Raw genomic sequence first — 18,264 nt, forward strand, 5'->3', positions numbered from 1 at the left:
CTTGGACCGAACGGGTCAGTTGTAAACAAACTGGGCAGACGAAAACATGCGCTAACTCGGCAAATTTTTTTGGAGGAGTTTTTAAAGTAAATACAATAATTAATTTCGGTTAAGATTCATTTTAGGTCAAACATGGAACTTCGTACTTCTACATATATAAGGAGAAAACAAAAAATAAAATAAAAAATAATTTATTCTACTTAATTTTTCACAATTTTATATATAATTTTTTTTTATTTTAACCGATATATGACACCCCCCCCCCCCCTAATTACCAACAATAATGCTTGTTCAAATTAAACTGGGCTTTGAAGTAGAGGGAGAAATGTGGAGTAAAATGCTAAAAAGAACACCAAGCAAACCTTACCTAACCTGTAAAAAGGTTAAGACCCAGAATTTTAAACAACATCTTCCATTGACAAGTCGCATGTCGACAACCATAGTTTTGAACACAACGGACCGCCACACTGCAGTGCACGCCGGAGAGGGGTGGCGTAAAATCAATTAATAATATTGGAATTTGAAGATGTGGCTAGTAGCTGATCTTTGTTACCCTCTTCGTAATTTTCTTTGTTTTATTGGATATGTATAGTAAATACAATTTATGAACAAAGAAAATGTACCTGTATTGGTAATTTTATACATTAATGGTTTTACGACCAATACAGTACTCTCTCGATTTAACGAAACACGATATAACGAACGCTCGATTTAGCAGAAGGAATTTTTTCTGTTAATTTTCGCTCAATTTAGTGAACTACTGTAGTTCGTTAATTCAAGATTAATTCAGTTAACACGCTCACACCTACTGAGACACCTCAGACACATGATATGTACATAGAAACATTATTCATGGCTTACCTTAAACTAGGGAGTTCGGTAATTGCTTTAATTTTTTCTATTATTTACATACTTTTTTACAATTAATAGCCACCCTCTTTTGATTTTCTCCCCCACACCACTTCCTTTCCGAGAGACTTATGACATGATGTCTAAGCACGGTAGTTGGTAGACCAAGAGGTAGCAGTGAGCAACATGCGGCTGTGGCAGGACACAGACTGAGTGGATGTAAACAAACCCCACATACCAAGTGGCGCATTTGTTACAAAATTTATTGGAATAACGTGCACTTTAGTGAACTAGTTTCCTAAATCGAGCGAAAATAACAGAAATTCGATTAACTAAAATTTCAATTTAACAAAGAGGTGGCTCGAATTAGTTCATTAAGGGGAGCATCTGGCTGAAGCATGAAATTTATTATTTATTTATCAATCAATATCAACTTCCTGTCAGCAATTAAGAACACCAGATACTGTACATTGTTTCCAGAATTGGTTTTGCCTAATCCCTGATATCTGAGTTTTCCCTTTTATTCTTATCAATTTTCAAAATCGTACTTCTCCATAAGGTCTCGCTACATTACGATGAAATTCATATGAAATATATAGGTAATTTACTTTTCTTAAACGTAACATATAGATATTTCTGATCATCGCTTTTGTGTTGGGTGCATTAATTTTTTTCCTAACTTCCCATTTTTCCTCCAAATATTTATAAAGATAAATCAGCAAATAATAAACTATGCCAAATATAAAGAAAATCTATATGTTACACCATGCATAATATGTTATTCTACTATACTTAGTTTTTCTTTTATTAGAATCAACCCATAAATGGCCGAGTCTCATAGATTTGAAGGTAAGAAGAACTCGTCTTGAAATATGGGCCGATAAAGATGGCGTGAGAGCAACTCATGATCATACCTCACTCTCGAATGTGCCAAATACTGATTTTTACTAAGTGATTAGTATTACTTTACACCAAAATATTATTAGAAATAATTTTATACAATTTTTGCTACACAAACAAAAGGGCTCTCTAAATGAAGGGGGGTAGAACAATCATGCATAGCTAAATAAATATTACAAATTACGCAATAAAAATATGTCAGCAGATATCCAGAGGCAACAGCTTTCCTCAGGATTTTTTTTTTCGTAATTTCCGATTTTCATCATATTTTCAACCGGACGCTCCTCTTAAATCGAGAAAATACTGTACTGTATTGTGACATTTTGAAGAGACTTATGTATTGTTTTACTGCCAAGTGCAAGCTCATTCAGCTGGAGTCATCTCATGTTACTAATGCTGGTACCAATCAGGTAAGCACATTTAAGGTAATTTATTAAACTTTTTCGCAGTTTTGTATGTGACTTTTCTCCAGAAAGATATAAACTGATGAATTTCTAGGATAGAAATCTTAAAATGGGTACAGCCAAAATTCACTGGGAGGACATCATCACCAAACTTTATGCGACATATAAATAAGTACAGTAAGACCCTCGCTTAACGTTGTTTCGGTACTATATCGCTAAACTTTTAAGAGACCAAAAATTTGTTTAACGTCCCAGTGATCTGATACTACATCGTTTTGTGTCGTCACGGACTACCTTCTATGGTGCTCGTCGGGCCGCGCTACGCTCTCTCGGCTTGGCGCACTGCCCTCACTCGCGGAACATCACAGCATCCCCAAGCGAAGCCAAGCCAGTCTCTGTTACGACTTCACATAATTCGTGTGTGCTTAAGTGCTTTTGCTCTTAAACTGTACTCGAACCATTTGAAATGGCTTCCAAGTGCCCATCATGTGCTACTGATGCAAGTGTAGTGAAGAGGCAGCGTAAGACCATTACCCTTGCTACGAAAATGGAACCGATTTGAAAAAGGGGAACATGCTGTGGACATAGCCGCTGTGCTTGGTCTAACCTCCACAACGGTGCGAACTATCCGGACCAACGCAGACAAGATTAAGGTTAGTGCTGGAAGTGGTACTACTCTCAGTGCAACTAAAACAATTCGTACTAGAAGCACTGTGATAGAAAAATTGGAAAAGATGCTGGCTATGTGGATGGAAGACCAGAATCAACGCAATGCCCCTGTGAGCCTTATAGTTATCCAGCATAAGGCCAGATCCTTGTTTGACGACATAAAGGAAGAAGAGGGTGAAGGATCGAAGGAAGAGACCTTTGCGGCCGGCCGAGGCTGGTTTCAACGATTTAAGCGCAGGTATAACTTCCACAACATCAAGGTGACTGGTGAAGCTGCTAGTTCAGATACGGTTGCAGCTGAGACATTCCCGCCTGAATTCAAGCAGATTAGCCAGGACGGGGGCTACTCACCGAAGCAAGTCTTCAATGTGGATGAGACTGGTCTCTTTTGGAAGAGGATGCCAGAGAAGACCTATATCTCCAAGGAGGAGAAAAGAGCACCAGGTTTTCAAGCGGCAAATGATCGCTTAATGCTGCTGCTAGACTCAAACGCTGCCAGTGACTTCAAGCTCAAGCCTATGCTGATTTCTCGCGCTGCCAACCCACGGGCCCTGAAAGGTTACTCTAAGGATCACCTTCCTGTCATCTACAAGGCAAATAAGAAGGCATGGATAACCGGCGCCATATTTAGCCAGTGGTTGAATGTGTACGTCGTCCCAGTAATGAAGGAATACTATGCCAAGGAGAACCTTGACTTCAAAATTCTTCTGAACGTTAACAAGCGCCAGCTCATCCTCCCAATCAAGACAACTTGCATGACAGTGTAAAAGTTGTATTCCTGCCCCCCAACACGACAGCACTGATGCAGCCTATGGACAAGGCATCATCGCTGCATTCAAGTCGTATTATTTACGCTGTACCATGGCCCAGCTGCTCAAGGCTGCAGACGGAGAAAATAAACCTACGATCCGTAAATATTGGAGTGGCTTCAACATTCTTCATGCAATTGACAACATTGGCAAGGCATGGGAAGAGGTTTCAGAAAGTTGCCTGAATGGTGTGTGGCGTAAACTGTGGCCCAAGTGCGTCAACAGTTTTATCATTTATGGGATTCACGGACTAAGTCCCAGCAGTGAATAGGGATATCCTCAGCTTGACTAGATAGGCAGGCTTTGATGAGCTGGAATCAGAGGATATTGAGGACGTCCTGGCATCCCATACAGAAGAGCTCACCAACGAAGATCTGCAACAACTAATAGAACACAGTCCCGTTGAAGACGACGACGACGACGAAGAAGAAGAACCTCAACGAATGCTAACTTCCAAGAGGATGGCAGAATTGTTCAACTTGTTCAGCAAGCAATGCAAATCCTTACAGGTGACAACCCAAACAGAGAACATAGCTCAAAGGTTCAACGCAGAATTGAGGACAGTCTTGGTTGTTACACCGAGATCTATAAGGAGAAGATGAGTAGCACAACGCAGTCAACACTGGATTAATTTGTTCGTCGCGGGATGGCTGAAGCAGCTTCTTCACAACAGCCGGCGGCCGAGGAGGAGCAAACAACAACGGAGGAGGAGGAGCAAACTTCAACGGGGGAAGAGCAGGAGTCAGCCACAGAGTCTCAGTGACTCACCACCCTCCTCCTCTCCCACCCTCCTCTGCTCCCACCCTCCTTCTCCGCTCCCGCCATATTCCTCCCTTCCTGCCATCCTCCTCTTTCGCTCCACTACCCACCACACACTCGCTCTACCACCTCCGCCCATCTGTGAGTACCAATACAAACTTTATATATATATATATATATATATATATATATATATATATATATATATATATATATATATATATATATATATATATATATATATATATATATATATATATATATATATATATATATACACATACACACACACAGTCGGCCCTTAACATTCGCGGGGGTTAGGTAACAGAGATACCCGTGAATGTTAAAAATCCGTGTACTATTGCTGCTGCCCCCCCCCCCAAAAAACCCTGGCCCCCCATGTCCTTATTTACCGTATATACCTGTGTGTAGTTCGAGTTTTTAAGACCAAATTATTTTGCAAAAAATTGAGGGTCGACCTCTAAAAGGGTAATACTTTCGTTAGGTTGAAAAATATTTACCAGTAACTACCAGTAAACAATGGAAACGACGCACCAACGCACCACCAGCTGTGAGTGTTGGTACAGTCGCCAGGGCAGATCTCTTGCGTCATCATAGCTAGCCAAATGCATGGTATGGTATACACAGGACGATGTAAAACAAAATATTCATTTGTTAAGTTTATTTATAGATACTGTACATAAATTTTTGTTCATTACATTTGAAACATCAATCTTTGTTAATTAAATTTGATACAAAACAAAACTACGATACCGTATTTTCATTAAAATATTACATCACAAGTATATTTTACCATAACTGTGACTGAATGAATATATTCTCAGAAATAAATATGGAAATGTAATATTTTGGCTGAAATGACGTACATATTACTGTACAGTGGAAAGTGGGATAAAATTATGAAAACAATGACTTTCGCTTTCTTTCGTTGTTCAAAAGATTTTACTGTAATCGCTTTTCGAATGGTTTTCAGTTAAAAAACTGTTGTACTCGTACTGTATTACAATAATATTCTATCCTATCATTAGCCTTATAATCCCACAAATGAAAACCATTCGAAAAGCGATTACGGCAACATCTTTTGAACGAAAGAAAGCGAAAGTCATTGCTTTCGTCACAATTTTATCCCACTTTCCACTGTAATACGTACATCATTTCAGCAAAAATATTACATTTCTATGTTCTCAGAAATAAATGGTAGTTTTGTTGAAACGTAATGTACAGTATTTAATATTAAAATGCAAAAATAGCTATAAAAACAATTAATACACCCGAAATATACTGGCTGGCATCTCCACTCGTCCCTGCTCCTGCGTCCAAGATCACCTCACCACTCCTCCCAACTCGCTCCCTCCCCTCCCTCCGCACCGTCACTACTGCCGACAACAAACACAAATGTTTTGTGAATAACTGCACCTCCACTTCCTATGTACAGTACTTGTACTGAACTGTACTGTGCTGTCCATTTTTACAAACAATAAACATGGCAAGAAAAGCTATTAAAAAAAAGAAATAAGAATTTCACTTTACTGTACCGTACCTCTCCTCGGCGACAGGGCGGGGATCATCGGGCTCATCGTCACTCAATTCTATAACAGGTGGTGAAGTGGGGGCGACGGTGGATTAGGGTTGCTCATTTTTTCACACTTTTTTAAAATTGTGGGTGGGGGTGTTTTTTCCCATTATTTTGTTACTCCTGAATTCATTGGTGCCAGAATTAATGAAATCCAACATGTTCTAGGGGTCGCGAATCCAAATATAAAAAATGAATTTTTGCGAAAAAACGTCAAAACTCAAGCTTTTTCTCTTATAGATCAGCAATCGCGCTGCTTTTCACTACTTAACCCTAATGGCTGGCTAGAGCAGCTATTCAGCTTTCCATTGACACCTAATTCGATTGCATGCACCTCTTATTTGACCTTCTAAGTCAGGTCAAAGGCTGTAGGCTACCTGCGTTAACGGAGTTATAAATTCACTACCGTAGGTTCACATTGGCAGCTTTAAAACCCTGCGCTTCTTTGCAGTGTTTTGACATGTGTTGTGTTGTTGTTGGTACTGTGGTGTTATTTTATAATTTACTCAAATCTGCTATATAGTGTGGCAGTAAATTTATGGTTATCTATTTATGTTGTATTTTCTACAGGTGATTAAATTGCTCTTATGTGACCCTATTTTGTTTGCCTATTTTGTTTTATTACAAAACGTTTTTTTCTTACAGAGTTCATCTGTTTATATACATACAATCATGGAAGAGAGTGAGTCGCAGTCGGGGTAGAATGCTAAGGGGACTGTCAGGCCAACATCATCCACTACCCGTTCTGCCACTGAAATCTATCTAGTAGGCCAGCCAGCATCGTCAATTAGAGGCAGTAAACTCCCGACGATGCGTCAAGTCCTGAAGTTCTTCTTTCACACAGTGAATGAATCTGGTGACAGACAGGAGACGTTTAAAGAAACAGTGAGAAACGTACTCACGTTCTGGAATTTAGCTCGCATCAAGACTATCTCAGAGAGGGGGTGCCGGGAGAAGCTGACAAGGTTATGGGAGCACTGGAGAAGTCTACAAAAAAGTCGGGACAGGGCTGCAAAGGACAAGGTTGAAAACTTCAAGTCTCAACTTGACCTGTTGTGGGACATCGGAGCACCGGACGCCGTAGAGGACATCGAGAAGAACCGGCTGCTTACACCGGCCGACAAACAACAAGACATCGCCTTCTATCAAGACCAACGCGGAGAAAGAAAAGCGTTCATGAGTGGTAACGATAAGATTTTTGCCGCTAAGAAGAGAAAGCAGGAGGAACGAGTCGAGAAGCAAAGGTCGAAACAGGGAAGGTTCGCAGCCTGTGAACCAAGCAGCAGTGATTCGAGACCTCAAACCTCTGTGGTGGCTGACACCCCAACGGAAGTAGAAATGGAGAAAAAGGACACAGCGATACAACCTGGCAGGTACACATCAAAGCACCCTTATGTGACGGTTCAGCTTCCACGTCACATTCTCCAAGAGCCAGCATTAAAGGAACTCGCTGACAGTCTTCGGATATCCAATAACGAAGTAAGTGTATCCATAAATGTGTTTGGAATGTTTGAAATTTCTGTTAATTATTTGATAAGCACTTAAACAGTCGACATTTTCTACTGACACCCTTGCCTGCTTTTGCTCGCAGATAGTTTCGGTGGTCGCAGCAGTGCTGCGCTCTGCTAACCCGCCAGGCGATCTGTCTGAGTTCCGGATCTCGAGAGAGACTGCGAGACGGGCGCGAGCTTCACACCGTCGTCAGGTAGCTGCCGCACAAAGGGAAGCCTTCACGCCTCCACCACATGCAGTGGTGCACTGGGATGGTAAGCTGGTTGAGGTGAGAACACGTTTAGGTACTACATTAATATTTTACCAAAGCCTAGACTATTGTAATATATTGTTAGAAATGTATCAAATCATTAACAAAAAGCTTGGAGAAAAAGGCAGCCTTGATAATTCTTCATTATCTGTCTGAATTTTTATATTTCTCTCATTTCAGAACGTCGTGGGAGAAGAAGAACACCGACAGGCCATCTTCATCTCAGGGCGCGGCCATGAGGAAGGGAAGCTGCTTGCTGTCTTGCCAGTGAAGGACGGCACTGGCCTGACCCAGGCACGCGCAACAGCTCGTGCTATCGAGGACTGGAGCTGCGCTTCAAACGTCAAGGCACTGTGCTTTGATACAACGTCGTCCAACACAGGGCGAGTCCAAGGTGCGGTTGTCCATCTGGAGGCGCTGCTGGAAAAACAGCTGTTGAGGCTTGGGTGCAGACACCACGTCATGGAACTAGTGGTGAGAGCCGCTGCCAGCAACATCTTCGGCAAAACATCGGCCACTACAGACCCTCTCTTCCAGACTCTTAAGAAAAGGTGGAGTCAACTAGATCACTCTCAGTATCTCAGGCTGGACATTGCAAATCTACCAGAGTCTGACTGGCTCAGTCACCTCCGACACAGGACCGTCAGCTACCTGCTGACTGTCACAGAATGGGCCAGAGAGGATTACCGAGAAGCGGCAGAACTAACGCTCCTCGTCCTCGGTGTGAATCCTCCGCGCGGCAAGCACTTTCTGCGTCCTGGCGCATGTCACCACGCTCGCTGGATGGCGAAGATCATATACTACCTCAAGATCTACATGTTTAGCCACCAGCTAGAGCTCAGCAGTGACCTGTGCGTCAAGCTGCAGAGGATGGCGATCTTTGTGTCTCTGCTGTACACACCGGCGTGGCTGAAATCACCAGTAGCCGAGGATGCGCCTGTGAATGACCTGCAACTGCATCACGAACTCCTCCGCTACAGGGCCGTGGACTGTGAGGTGGCTGATGCGGCGCTGGTGGTCGCGAGCCGCCACCTGTGGTATCTAAGGCCACAGACCGTCGTTCTGTCGCTGTGCAGCGAGAAGTTGAGTGCGGCAGAGAAAAAGGAGATGGCGACCAAATTGAGCTGCCTAGAAGAAACGAACGACTACGCCAACGACAACTTGGTCATCCAACAGACTACACGGCTTTCCGACCTGATAGATGAATGTTCATGGATGATCTTCAAGGAGCATCATGTGTGCGGCACAGCATGGCTGATGTCACCGGTGGAAGACTGGGAGAAAAACGAAGAGTTCATGAAGCTGAAAGATTTCTCCAGAAGCCTGAAGGTAACCAATGACGTGGCCGAAAGGGGAATAAAGCTTATGCAGGACTTCATTGGTTCAGTCACGAAGGATGAGCAGCAGCTGCAGGATGTCATGCAACTTGTGGAAAAGCACAGGAAGCAGATGAGTGGCTTCAGCAAGTCTGCTCTGATGCAACTGTGAGAGTTGAATAGAGGGGGGATTGAACTTTCAAATTGCATCTCCTCCTAGAGTTATTGACCTATTTCAATGATGTTTGTTTTTTTAAGAGGGAAATATATCATGGAAAAGACTGTGACGGCAAAATATTGATATGTGTTTTCGAATAAATGGAAAAGTCAAAACTATGAATATTTTGGAATCTGGTTCCCTTAACGCAGGTAAAGCCTTTGACCTGAACTAGAAGGTCAACTAAGAGGTGCATGCAATCGAATTAGGTGTCAATGGAAAGCTGAATAGCTGCTCTAGCCAGCCATTAGGGTTAAGTAGTGAAAAGCAGCGCAATTGCTGATCTATAAGAGAAAAAGCTTGAGTTTTGACGTTTTTTCGCAAAAATTCATTTTTTATATTTGGATTCGCGACCCCTAGAACATGTTGGATTTCATTAATTCTGGCACCAATGAATTTAGGAGTAACGAAATAATGGGAAAAAACACCCCCACCCACAATTTTCTAAAATTGGGAAAAATGAGCAACCCTACTGTGGATTCAGCTGCTTCCTCACTGCCGCCAGTGAATGATGGTGTTAAATCTCTCCTTCAGTGATCAAAGAACATGGTGATGGGGAGTTGTCGTCTCTTTCTTTCATTTCTTCCATGATGTTTTTGTATGGAGCGAAAACGTCACCCACCCCTCGCATGAATTTCAGGGCACGCACCATGGAGGGGTCCATACTATAGGCCAGGTTTTTCAGTGCCTCAATATTCCTGGTCATCTCCCCCAACTTCTCCAACGTTGTTTCTTGGTGCTCTTCCTCATCCTCTTTCCCTTTCGCTTCCTCTTCCTTGCCTGAGTCTACTAACTCCTGTAGATCCTCCTCGGTCAGCTCAGTGTCGTGCTCTTCAATTAGCTCCCTAATCTCGTCCTCTGCCATGTCCCGGAAGCCTTCAGCAGCCACTTTCCTTGACAGTGCCAGGGTCTTTCTGAATATTTTCATTAAAATCCATCAAAATCATTTTCCTTGTCATCGTCTTAAGCACCAAACAGCTCCTCCCAGTCTTCTCCTTGAACAGGGCTAGAGGGTACGTGTTTTTCGAATCGTTTTCAATTAAAAAAATGTTACAGCACATGTATATTTTACCTAAACTGTGCCTGAATGAATATATTCTCAGAAATAAATAGTAGTCTTGCTGAAACGTGATGTATTTCAATGTAAAATAGGATAAAATACATGACGAAAACAAAAGACTTTACCTAACCTTCCAATGTTCAAGAGATGTTACTCATTTTTTTAATAGTTTTCGGTTAAAATACTGTTATATTACAATGATATTATATTCATACTGTGCTTGATATACTACATTCACGGAAATGTAATATTTTTGCTGAAATGACGTACGTATTACAGTGGAAAGTGATGAAAACAATGACTTTCGCTTTCTTTCGTTCAAAAGATGTTACCGTAATCGCTTTTCGAATGGTTTTCAGTTAAAAAAACTGTTGCATCACAAGTGAATTAGGATAGAAGGAAGAAGAAAAGGCATTGGGGTGGAAGAGAAGTCACCCCATGGCACCATTTCATCCATAAAATTTTAGTTCTCTTGGTGTATTTCAAGATTATTTTCTTTAAATCAACACTGCACTGCATTATATATTGTCAATATGTAAAATATATTACAAAATGACCAATAATTTGCTTGGAAACACAGAAAAAAAGCATTTAGTTGAAGAGAGTCTCAAGCAAGATGTTACCTCCACTGAAAACAGAGAGAGACTAACGCCTGTCTGGTGTGTTAACAGGCTGGATGGCACGCCAGAAACTAGTATCTTTACCTACAATTATGTTCAATAATTGTTAAAATGACTAAAAAAGTTAATATTAAACTTTTAAAATTATTGAATAGTATAAACTTCTTGATATTTACTAAAATAGTAAGGAATTTAAGCCCTAGAACCGATTAATGTATTGGCGGACTGATACTAAAGCTGGTTGCCCGGTCAGTGCAAGCGAAAACATGTCGAGGTCGGTTCGTAAGAAATTCGTTAAGCGAATTTTTGTTCGTTAACCGAATTGAAGATCCTTATGGAAGGCAGTTCGTTAACCGAAATTTCGTTAACCGAGGCGTTCATTAAACGAGGGGTCACTGTATTGTAGTTCCATTGGGCTAAATTAGGTGCATAATACAAAGAAGTTCACTGGAAGATGGAGTTTGATTATTTAATGATATTGTGACTTAAGCATATATGATATTTGATTTATTGAAATACATGTACAGTATATCTGGAGTAGAAATAAGGTGTGTGTGTTTTGTGTGTGTGTTTTGTGTGTGTGGGGTGGGGGGAGAGAAGCGGGGAGAAAGAGGGAGGGCAAAAATGGGGTGGGGAGGAGGGAAGAAAGGGGAAGGAGAGGAAAAGAGGGGTGAGGATGGGGAGGAGGGGTGAGGATAGGGGAAGGAGGGGATGGGAGAGGAGGGGGAAAGAGGGGGTGAGGGATGGGAGAGGAGGAGGAAGAGGGGTGGGGAATGGGGGAGGAGGGGGAAAGAGGGGATGTATATTTATGATGTTTACACACAGACTGGGCATCAACCTGACTCAATAGCAACTTCCTAACATTTTTGCATTACAGTACAGTAGTTCCAAATTAAATTGGAAGCCAGTGAAAAGTTATATTTTCCCTGTGTTTTTGACGAACAGGACGAACAGTGGCAAATGAGAAAGTAAAGTTCAGAAAAATTAATCAGCGAGATCGAATCTGCATTTTTTGGGGGAATAACTTTGCAGACCTAGATAGATTAAGGCACATGCATGGTTGGAGGAAGTGCTAAGATGACGACACAGAAGACGACCCCACAGAATTGTACCTGACCGCATGAACCCATTCACAGCAATGAGCGATGATGAATTTGTTGACCGATTTAGGCTCGGAAAAGAATCAGTTAACAGCAGAGTTGTAAAGTAACTTAATAAATCTACTTGAGTACTGTACTCAAGTAACATTTTGGGGTATTTACTTTTTAAAGTGTGCTTAAAAAAAATATTTTTACTCCAATACAATTGAAGAAAAAAAATAGTTACACATTAAATGCAAATTGATAATGTATTTTTAATTAATTAATTATTAATCACAGTAAAAGAGTTGTGTGGGTGGGGCCATGAAAGGTACGGTGTGGGGAGAAACAACATGGTCTCGTCAGGTGGGAGTGACCATGACAGTGGACTTTCCCTTTGATCTTCTTGTGTCCATTAGCACCTTTTATCCCCCCCCCCCCATCGAATCCCCTCTCTTCTCCCCCACCTGACATTAGATGTCAGTTGCTTTTTGCATATACCTGTACCTAAAATTAATTTCAAAGAGGCTGTGATTCTAAAATGCTTTACATAATTCTGTCTTAGATATAAAGTCTGTAACTATACATATGTGTTAGACTGAGTGGATTTAAAATTCTGTTTAATTAACTAAGTACCACTGCCCCCCCAGCACCTACCAGATATTACGTGTTGCAAAAAATTCAGCCAATCATCATTTAGAATCAAGAAGTGACATCACCACAGGCCACAGCCACACCCCAATTAGAGGGGTAGTTCACAGTGAGTCTTAGTCAGACCCAGTCACTATGCAGGCAGCAATCATCCACAAACTCAACTGAAGGAGCTTGATAGCTACTTGGCATGCCTAGGGATAGAATGGAGCTACTGAGGTCTTTCCTATCATTATGTGACTTATCTCTCAAGCTTAACACCCCACAACCTACATCTGCTGGTTGTGAGCATCTATTTAGTCATGTTGGGCTTATTATTTAATTACTGTAATTAATTACACCCCAGGGGGGCGACAAGCCTAGTCACAAGACCATGCGGTCAGACACTAATACAGTACAGTAAACACTCAATAACTCGGCATTTGATAGCTCGGAATTTCATACTACTTGGCATAGATATGGTCTCGGAATGTAAAACTCGGGAAATGCCGAGATATATAAAATTATCTGGGAAAATCTTGGCATATCTGGCCACCTACCATGCCTCTGTGTCACCTACCTTGCATCTGTGTCACCTACCATGCCTGTGTCACCTACCATGCCTCTGTGTCACCTACCATGCCTCTGTGTCACCTACCATGCCTGTGTCACCTACCATGCCTCTGTCTCACCTACCATGCCTCTGTCTCACCTACCATGCCTGTGTCACCTACCATGCCTGTGTCACCTAGCATACCTCTGTGTCACCTACCATGCCTCTGTGTCACCTAGCATACCTCTGTGTCACCTGCCTGTGTCACCTACCATGCCTGTGTCACCCTAGCATACCTCTGTGTCACCACCATGCCTCTCTGTGTCACCTAGCATACCTCTGTCTCACCCTACCTTGCATCTGTGTCACCTACCATGCCTCTGTGTCACCTACCATGCCTCTGTGTCACCTACCATGCGTCTGTGTCACCTACCTTGCATCTGTGTCACCAACCATGCCTCTGTGTCACCTACCATGCCTGTGTCACCTACCATGCCTGTGTCACCTAGCATACCTCTGTCTCACCTACCATGCCTCTGTGTCACCTACCATGTGTCACCTACCATGCCTCTGTGTCACCTACCATGCCTCTGTGTCACCTACCATGCCTCTGTGTTACCTACCATGCCTCTGTGTCACCTACCATGCCTCTGTGTCACCTACCATGCCTCTGTGTCACCTACCATGCCTCTGTGTCACCTACCATGCCTCTGTGTCACCTACCATGCCTCTGTGTCACCTACCATGCCTGTATCACCTACCATGCCTCTGCCTGTCACCCACCATACCTACCATGCCTCTGTGTCACCTACCATGCCTGTGTCACCTAGCATACCTCTGTGTCACCTACCATGCCTCTGTGTCACCTAGCATACCTCTGTCTCACCTACCTTGCATCTGTGTCACCTACCATGCCTCTGTGTCACCTACCATGCCTCTGTGTCACCTACCATGCCTCTGTGTCACCTACCATGCCTGTGTCACCTACCATTCATCTGTGTCACCTACTATGATGGTTCATTCTTCACCTGCAGTGCTGGTAAGTGTTTCTTTTTTACATTTAGTTATTACATATACACATATATGAATCAATAATTTTTTTTATTGTATTTTTGGAGGAAGGGGAAGTGCCTCGATAAGTCGGAGTTTGGGATAACTCGGCAAGACCAGAGCTCCATATGTGCCAAGTTATCGAGGGTTTACTGTTTATTGGTACTCCTGTCTCACAGGACATGCTATGACCTGTGATATGGAGACAATATTGATATGAATTAAGGACAATGGGGGTGGAGGGGGGTTAGCACCCACCAAAGCATAGGTAGTGTAAAAAAATTAAGTAAATTATTACAAATAAGTAGGTGGTGACATATAATGGTCAGTGACTCTCCCTGTGGTAGGAAGTCCCTGACAGTGGGACAGTCAAGGCAATAGAATTGAAGGGTGCTAGCATTGGGATAGTTACAAAGTTTCAGGAAGAGAAGTGCAGATCATCCCCCCACCTCAGATAAATGCCGGATAGGTCTGTATCATAACCTACTACTCATTTCCAGTGGCAATGAAAGTTATATTCGTATTTAACACAATGATTTACAGGTTAATATTGGTGACCTGTGGACGAGTTGTTTGTTTTACTGTTTATTTTCTTACTTTATTTTCATCAGTGGGTTCTGATATGATATCTTGTGCAAATGCTTCGTTTGGTAGATAATTAGGCACCTAGGCGCACACCACTTTGTCTTCTTGTAGGTAATGCGGCCGCGCTCTAGAAAGGAGTTATCTCTTCCCCGTGGCAGTTTCATTTTCAGCATGACGTGTGAAGGTTGTCGCCGGATTTAAATGAACGTAATTTACGAATTTAGGGATAAAGACAACGTGACCCTTCAGTTTTTCAAAGACCACCGCATTGTTCACAGCAATATTGTGAAATAGAACTGGGGGTATTATTGCGTTTACACACCATTCATTCCTACCACTAATCTATTATCATATTCGAATAAGACATCTAATTATAAGATAATTTTCATCCATTACATTACCGGCGGAAATGTATGATAACAGAGATAGAGTATCCAAAATTTTCTCTATTTTCTTCCATTATCGCCTGCCTCACCTCCAACACTGTGTGTCTCCTTCATAAATCACCACGCGCATGTGTTCCCGTACACGTCACGCAGCCAATCAAAAGCGTTTTTGCTGTTGGAACCAATTAAAATGATTTTGGGTTTAATTTGCAGTATATTTGGCCCAATCAAATTCGAGTTTTATTTTGGGTCTCTCATATTTTGAAATTCAAGTTCAGTTCCGACCATGGAAGTCTGCGATGGGTGTCACTTAAAGTATATGGAGCTGATTGCGAGTTTTTGGAAAAAAAACGTAGAAACTATAGCATTTTTTCGATCGCATGGTGTTCTTCCAACCTCAGTAAAGTGTACTAAGAGCAAGACTGAATGTAAATATCGCAAGGACCAACATGTGGCGTTGGGTAAGAATCCCAGAATGCAACGACAAACAAGAACCAGGCCAATAAGGTAAGAATTGATTCCATCATATGGTGAGAGTCGGTTAGGTTAGGTTTTTATTTTTCTAATGTTTTTTGGTGTATTTTGCCATGATTTTTTTCGGAAAACGTCCAACGAAAAAAAAAAAAGGCTAATTTCCGCCAGAAATGAAGGTCATATTTGGTCTAAACACACACAAATACACTAGAAAAATATATTTTTGACTTTCTAACAGAACGGTGTGACAATGCAAATTTGCCGAACTGAGTTTGTGTGCTAAGACAGTTGTTGTTTGGAAACATTCATTCATCACTTCCTCGAAACCGTGACTTGCCGTTTCCCGCCAATAACAAATCACTTCGCTGCCCGGACTGCATAAACGCTGTTGCTGCTGGATGATCTCACGTCCAGAAAAACTCAAATTACACCATATCATAGTAAGTTCTTTCTGTTTAATATACAGGGGGGGGGGGTCCAGGGTTTCAGGAAGTTAGGTGGTAATATTACAGTGATGAGCAACCACAAAATTCCGGAAATTCACTACATTCAATCGATAGAACTATTTTTTCTATTACCATTTTCTTACATTACACCTCCGGGGGTCCACCCTCAGCTAGGGGGTTAGGTAGGGTTTAGTTATATTGTATAAGTTAGATTCTTTGGTTGCAGTAATCTGCAATTTCACCAATTAGGTAAGGTTAGGTAGGTTTGTTTAGCTAGGTTCGTGAGGTCTGTTTTTCATACCCACTAAGGTTAAGTTACGTTTATTTTAGAAATAAACGTTTTTTAACACACTTGCACAAACTACAAATGTCCACTTTAACAAAAAGTGAAATTGCGGAGTTTTTAAAATCGATTTCTATTAATTTCGGCCGCGGGTTAGCCATCAATATTTACCTCCACCACTATACTGATATAGAAAGTTATTACACATTTTAACTTCAGTTGAGTTTGTTTCACCCACGGTGTAAACAATCCTCATGATTATCCCACCCTATTTTGCCTTTTACTAGAAACCTTTATGACCTTACCTTTAATAGGTTCATCATCTCCCTTTTCGTCAGTTGTCTTTCGCATATCTGTACCTAAATGGTCAGGCATTTTAGCGTTAAATTTTGATAGAATCTAGTGTCAACACGCGTAGCTGTTGATGATGACTGGAGAGTTTCTATCAGTTACTCTCAACTCAGTCATGCTCAGGTGAAGGCGGAGACAAACTATCGTACATTTTAGGATAGTTGTTTAATTATTATTATAAGGAATGTTAATCACTTTATTAAAATTTCCGGTAAAATGTTTTATTCTGGACAATCATTCAAACTATAGGTACATGGAATTTATGTCGAACCTTATTGAATTTGATCTCTAAGATCACCTGGGGCGTACCAACGGTAAGGAGGCGTATCATATGTCCCAACGGGATGAAAAAACTGCACCAGTTGAGACTGTGTATGAAAAGGACCTAGGTGTGTATGTTGACAATGAGCAGAAGTTCTCGGGCCATTGTGAGAAGAAGGTAAATCAGGCAAATAAATTATTGGGTCTTATAAGAAGGTCGTTCAGATATCTAGACGGTCCGTCCCTCGTAACGATCTTCAGGAGTGAAGTGCTTCCCCATCTGGAGTACTGTCACCCCATCTGGTCCCCGAGATATGCTAGGGACTGTCAGTTGGTTGAAAATGTTCAAAGGAGGGCCACCAGACTGGTGCCTGCACTTCGGCACCTCAGCTTCCCTGAGAGATTGGAGCGCCTGAACTTGCCTAGCTTATACTACAGACGGGCAAGGGCGGACCTAGTTGAGGTGTATAAGCATCTCAGTGGGCACTACTCAGTTGAGTGTCCTTACTTGGAGCTGGCGGACGCTCGCCCCACAAGGGGTCACAGCTCAAGATTGAAGAAGCCGCAAGTCCAGAAAACCGTGAGGGCAAACTTTTTCGGAGTGAGGGTTGTAAACTCTAGGAACAACCTACCAGAGAGTGTTGTGACGGCACCGAGTGTGAGCTCTTTCAAGATAAGACTTGACCAACACTGGAGCGGGTTCAGGTACATTCAGGAGCCGGTGCATGCCCAGTATTTGCCAACAGTGCGTGACAGAGACGTGACCGATCGCCCGGGCGGCTAGCGAGCCGATCTTTTGGTGAAGAATATAAATGAAAAGAGACGTGACCGATCGCCCAAGCGGCTAACAAGCCGATCAGTGGCGAAGAGGATAAAAGAAAAGGTAGATTTTACTTTTATCCTCTTCACCACTGATCGGCTAGTTAGATTCAGATAATTAAATGGAAACACAGATTTATAATCGAACTATTTAAAGTTATTAATTTACGCCCAGGTGGCGAATAAACCAACAAAAAACCATACAGGCAACAACAACTTGTGAGAACCACACAATATCATTGATCACCAGCAAATTGCGGGTCATGCAACTTCGGTGTTGTATTAGCAAGTGGTGACATACTGTGGCGGGGTTTTTACTTTTTTTTTTATCCTCTTCGCCACTCATCGGCTCGTTAGCCGCTTGGGCGATCGGTCACGTCTCGGATTA

The 18,264-nt window shown here is 42.1% G+C and overlaps 1 protein-coding gene across 1 annotated transcript in view; it reads right to left on the reverse strand.

Moving 5' to 3' along the window:
• LOC121859304 (26S proteasome regulatory subunit 7-like) overlaps positions 1–16,909 on the reverse strand; it is a 46,844-nt gene extending 29,935 nt beyond the window's left edge. The window contains exon 1 of the mRNA XM_042356100.1: positions 16,751–16,909. Within this exon, the coding sequence (XP_042212034.1) occupies positions 16,751–16,820 (70 nt within the window). The 5' untranslated portion in view covers positions 16,821–16,909. The remainder of the gene's footprint in view (positions 1–16,750) is intronic.
• Positions 16,910–18,264: the final 1,355 nt, after the last annotated feature.

Source organism: Homarus americanus, unplaced genomic scaffold (genome assembly GCF_018991925.1).
Source record: "Homarus americanus isolate GMGI-L3 unplaced genomic scaffold, GMGI_Hamer_2.0 scaffold36188, whole genome shotgun sequence".
NCBI classification, from domain to species: Eukaryota; Metazoa; Arthropoda; class Malacostraca; order Decapoda; family Nephropidae; genus Homarus; species Homarus americanus.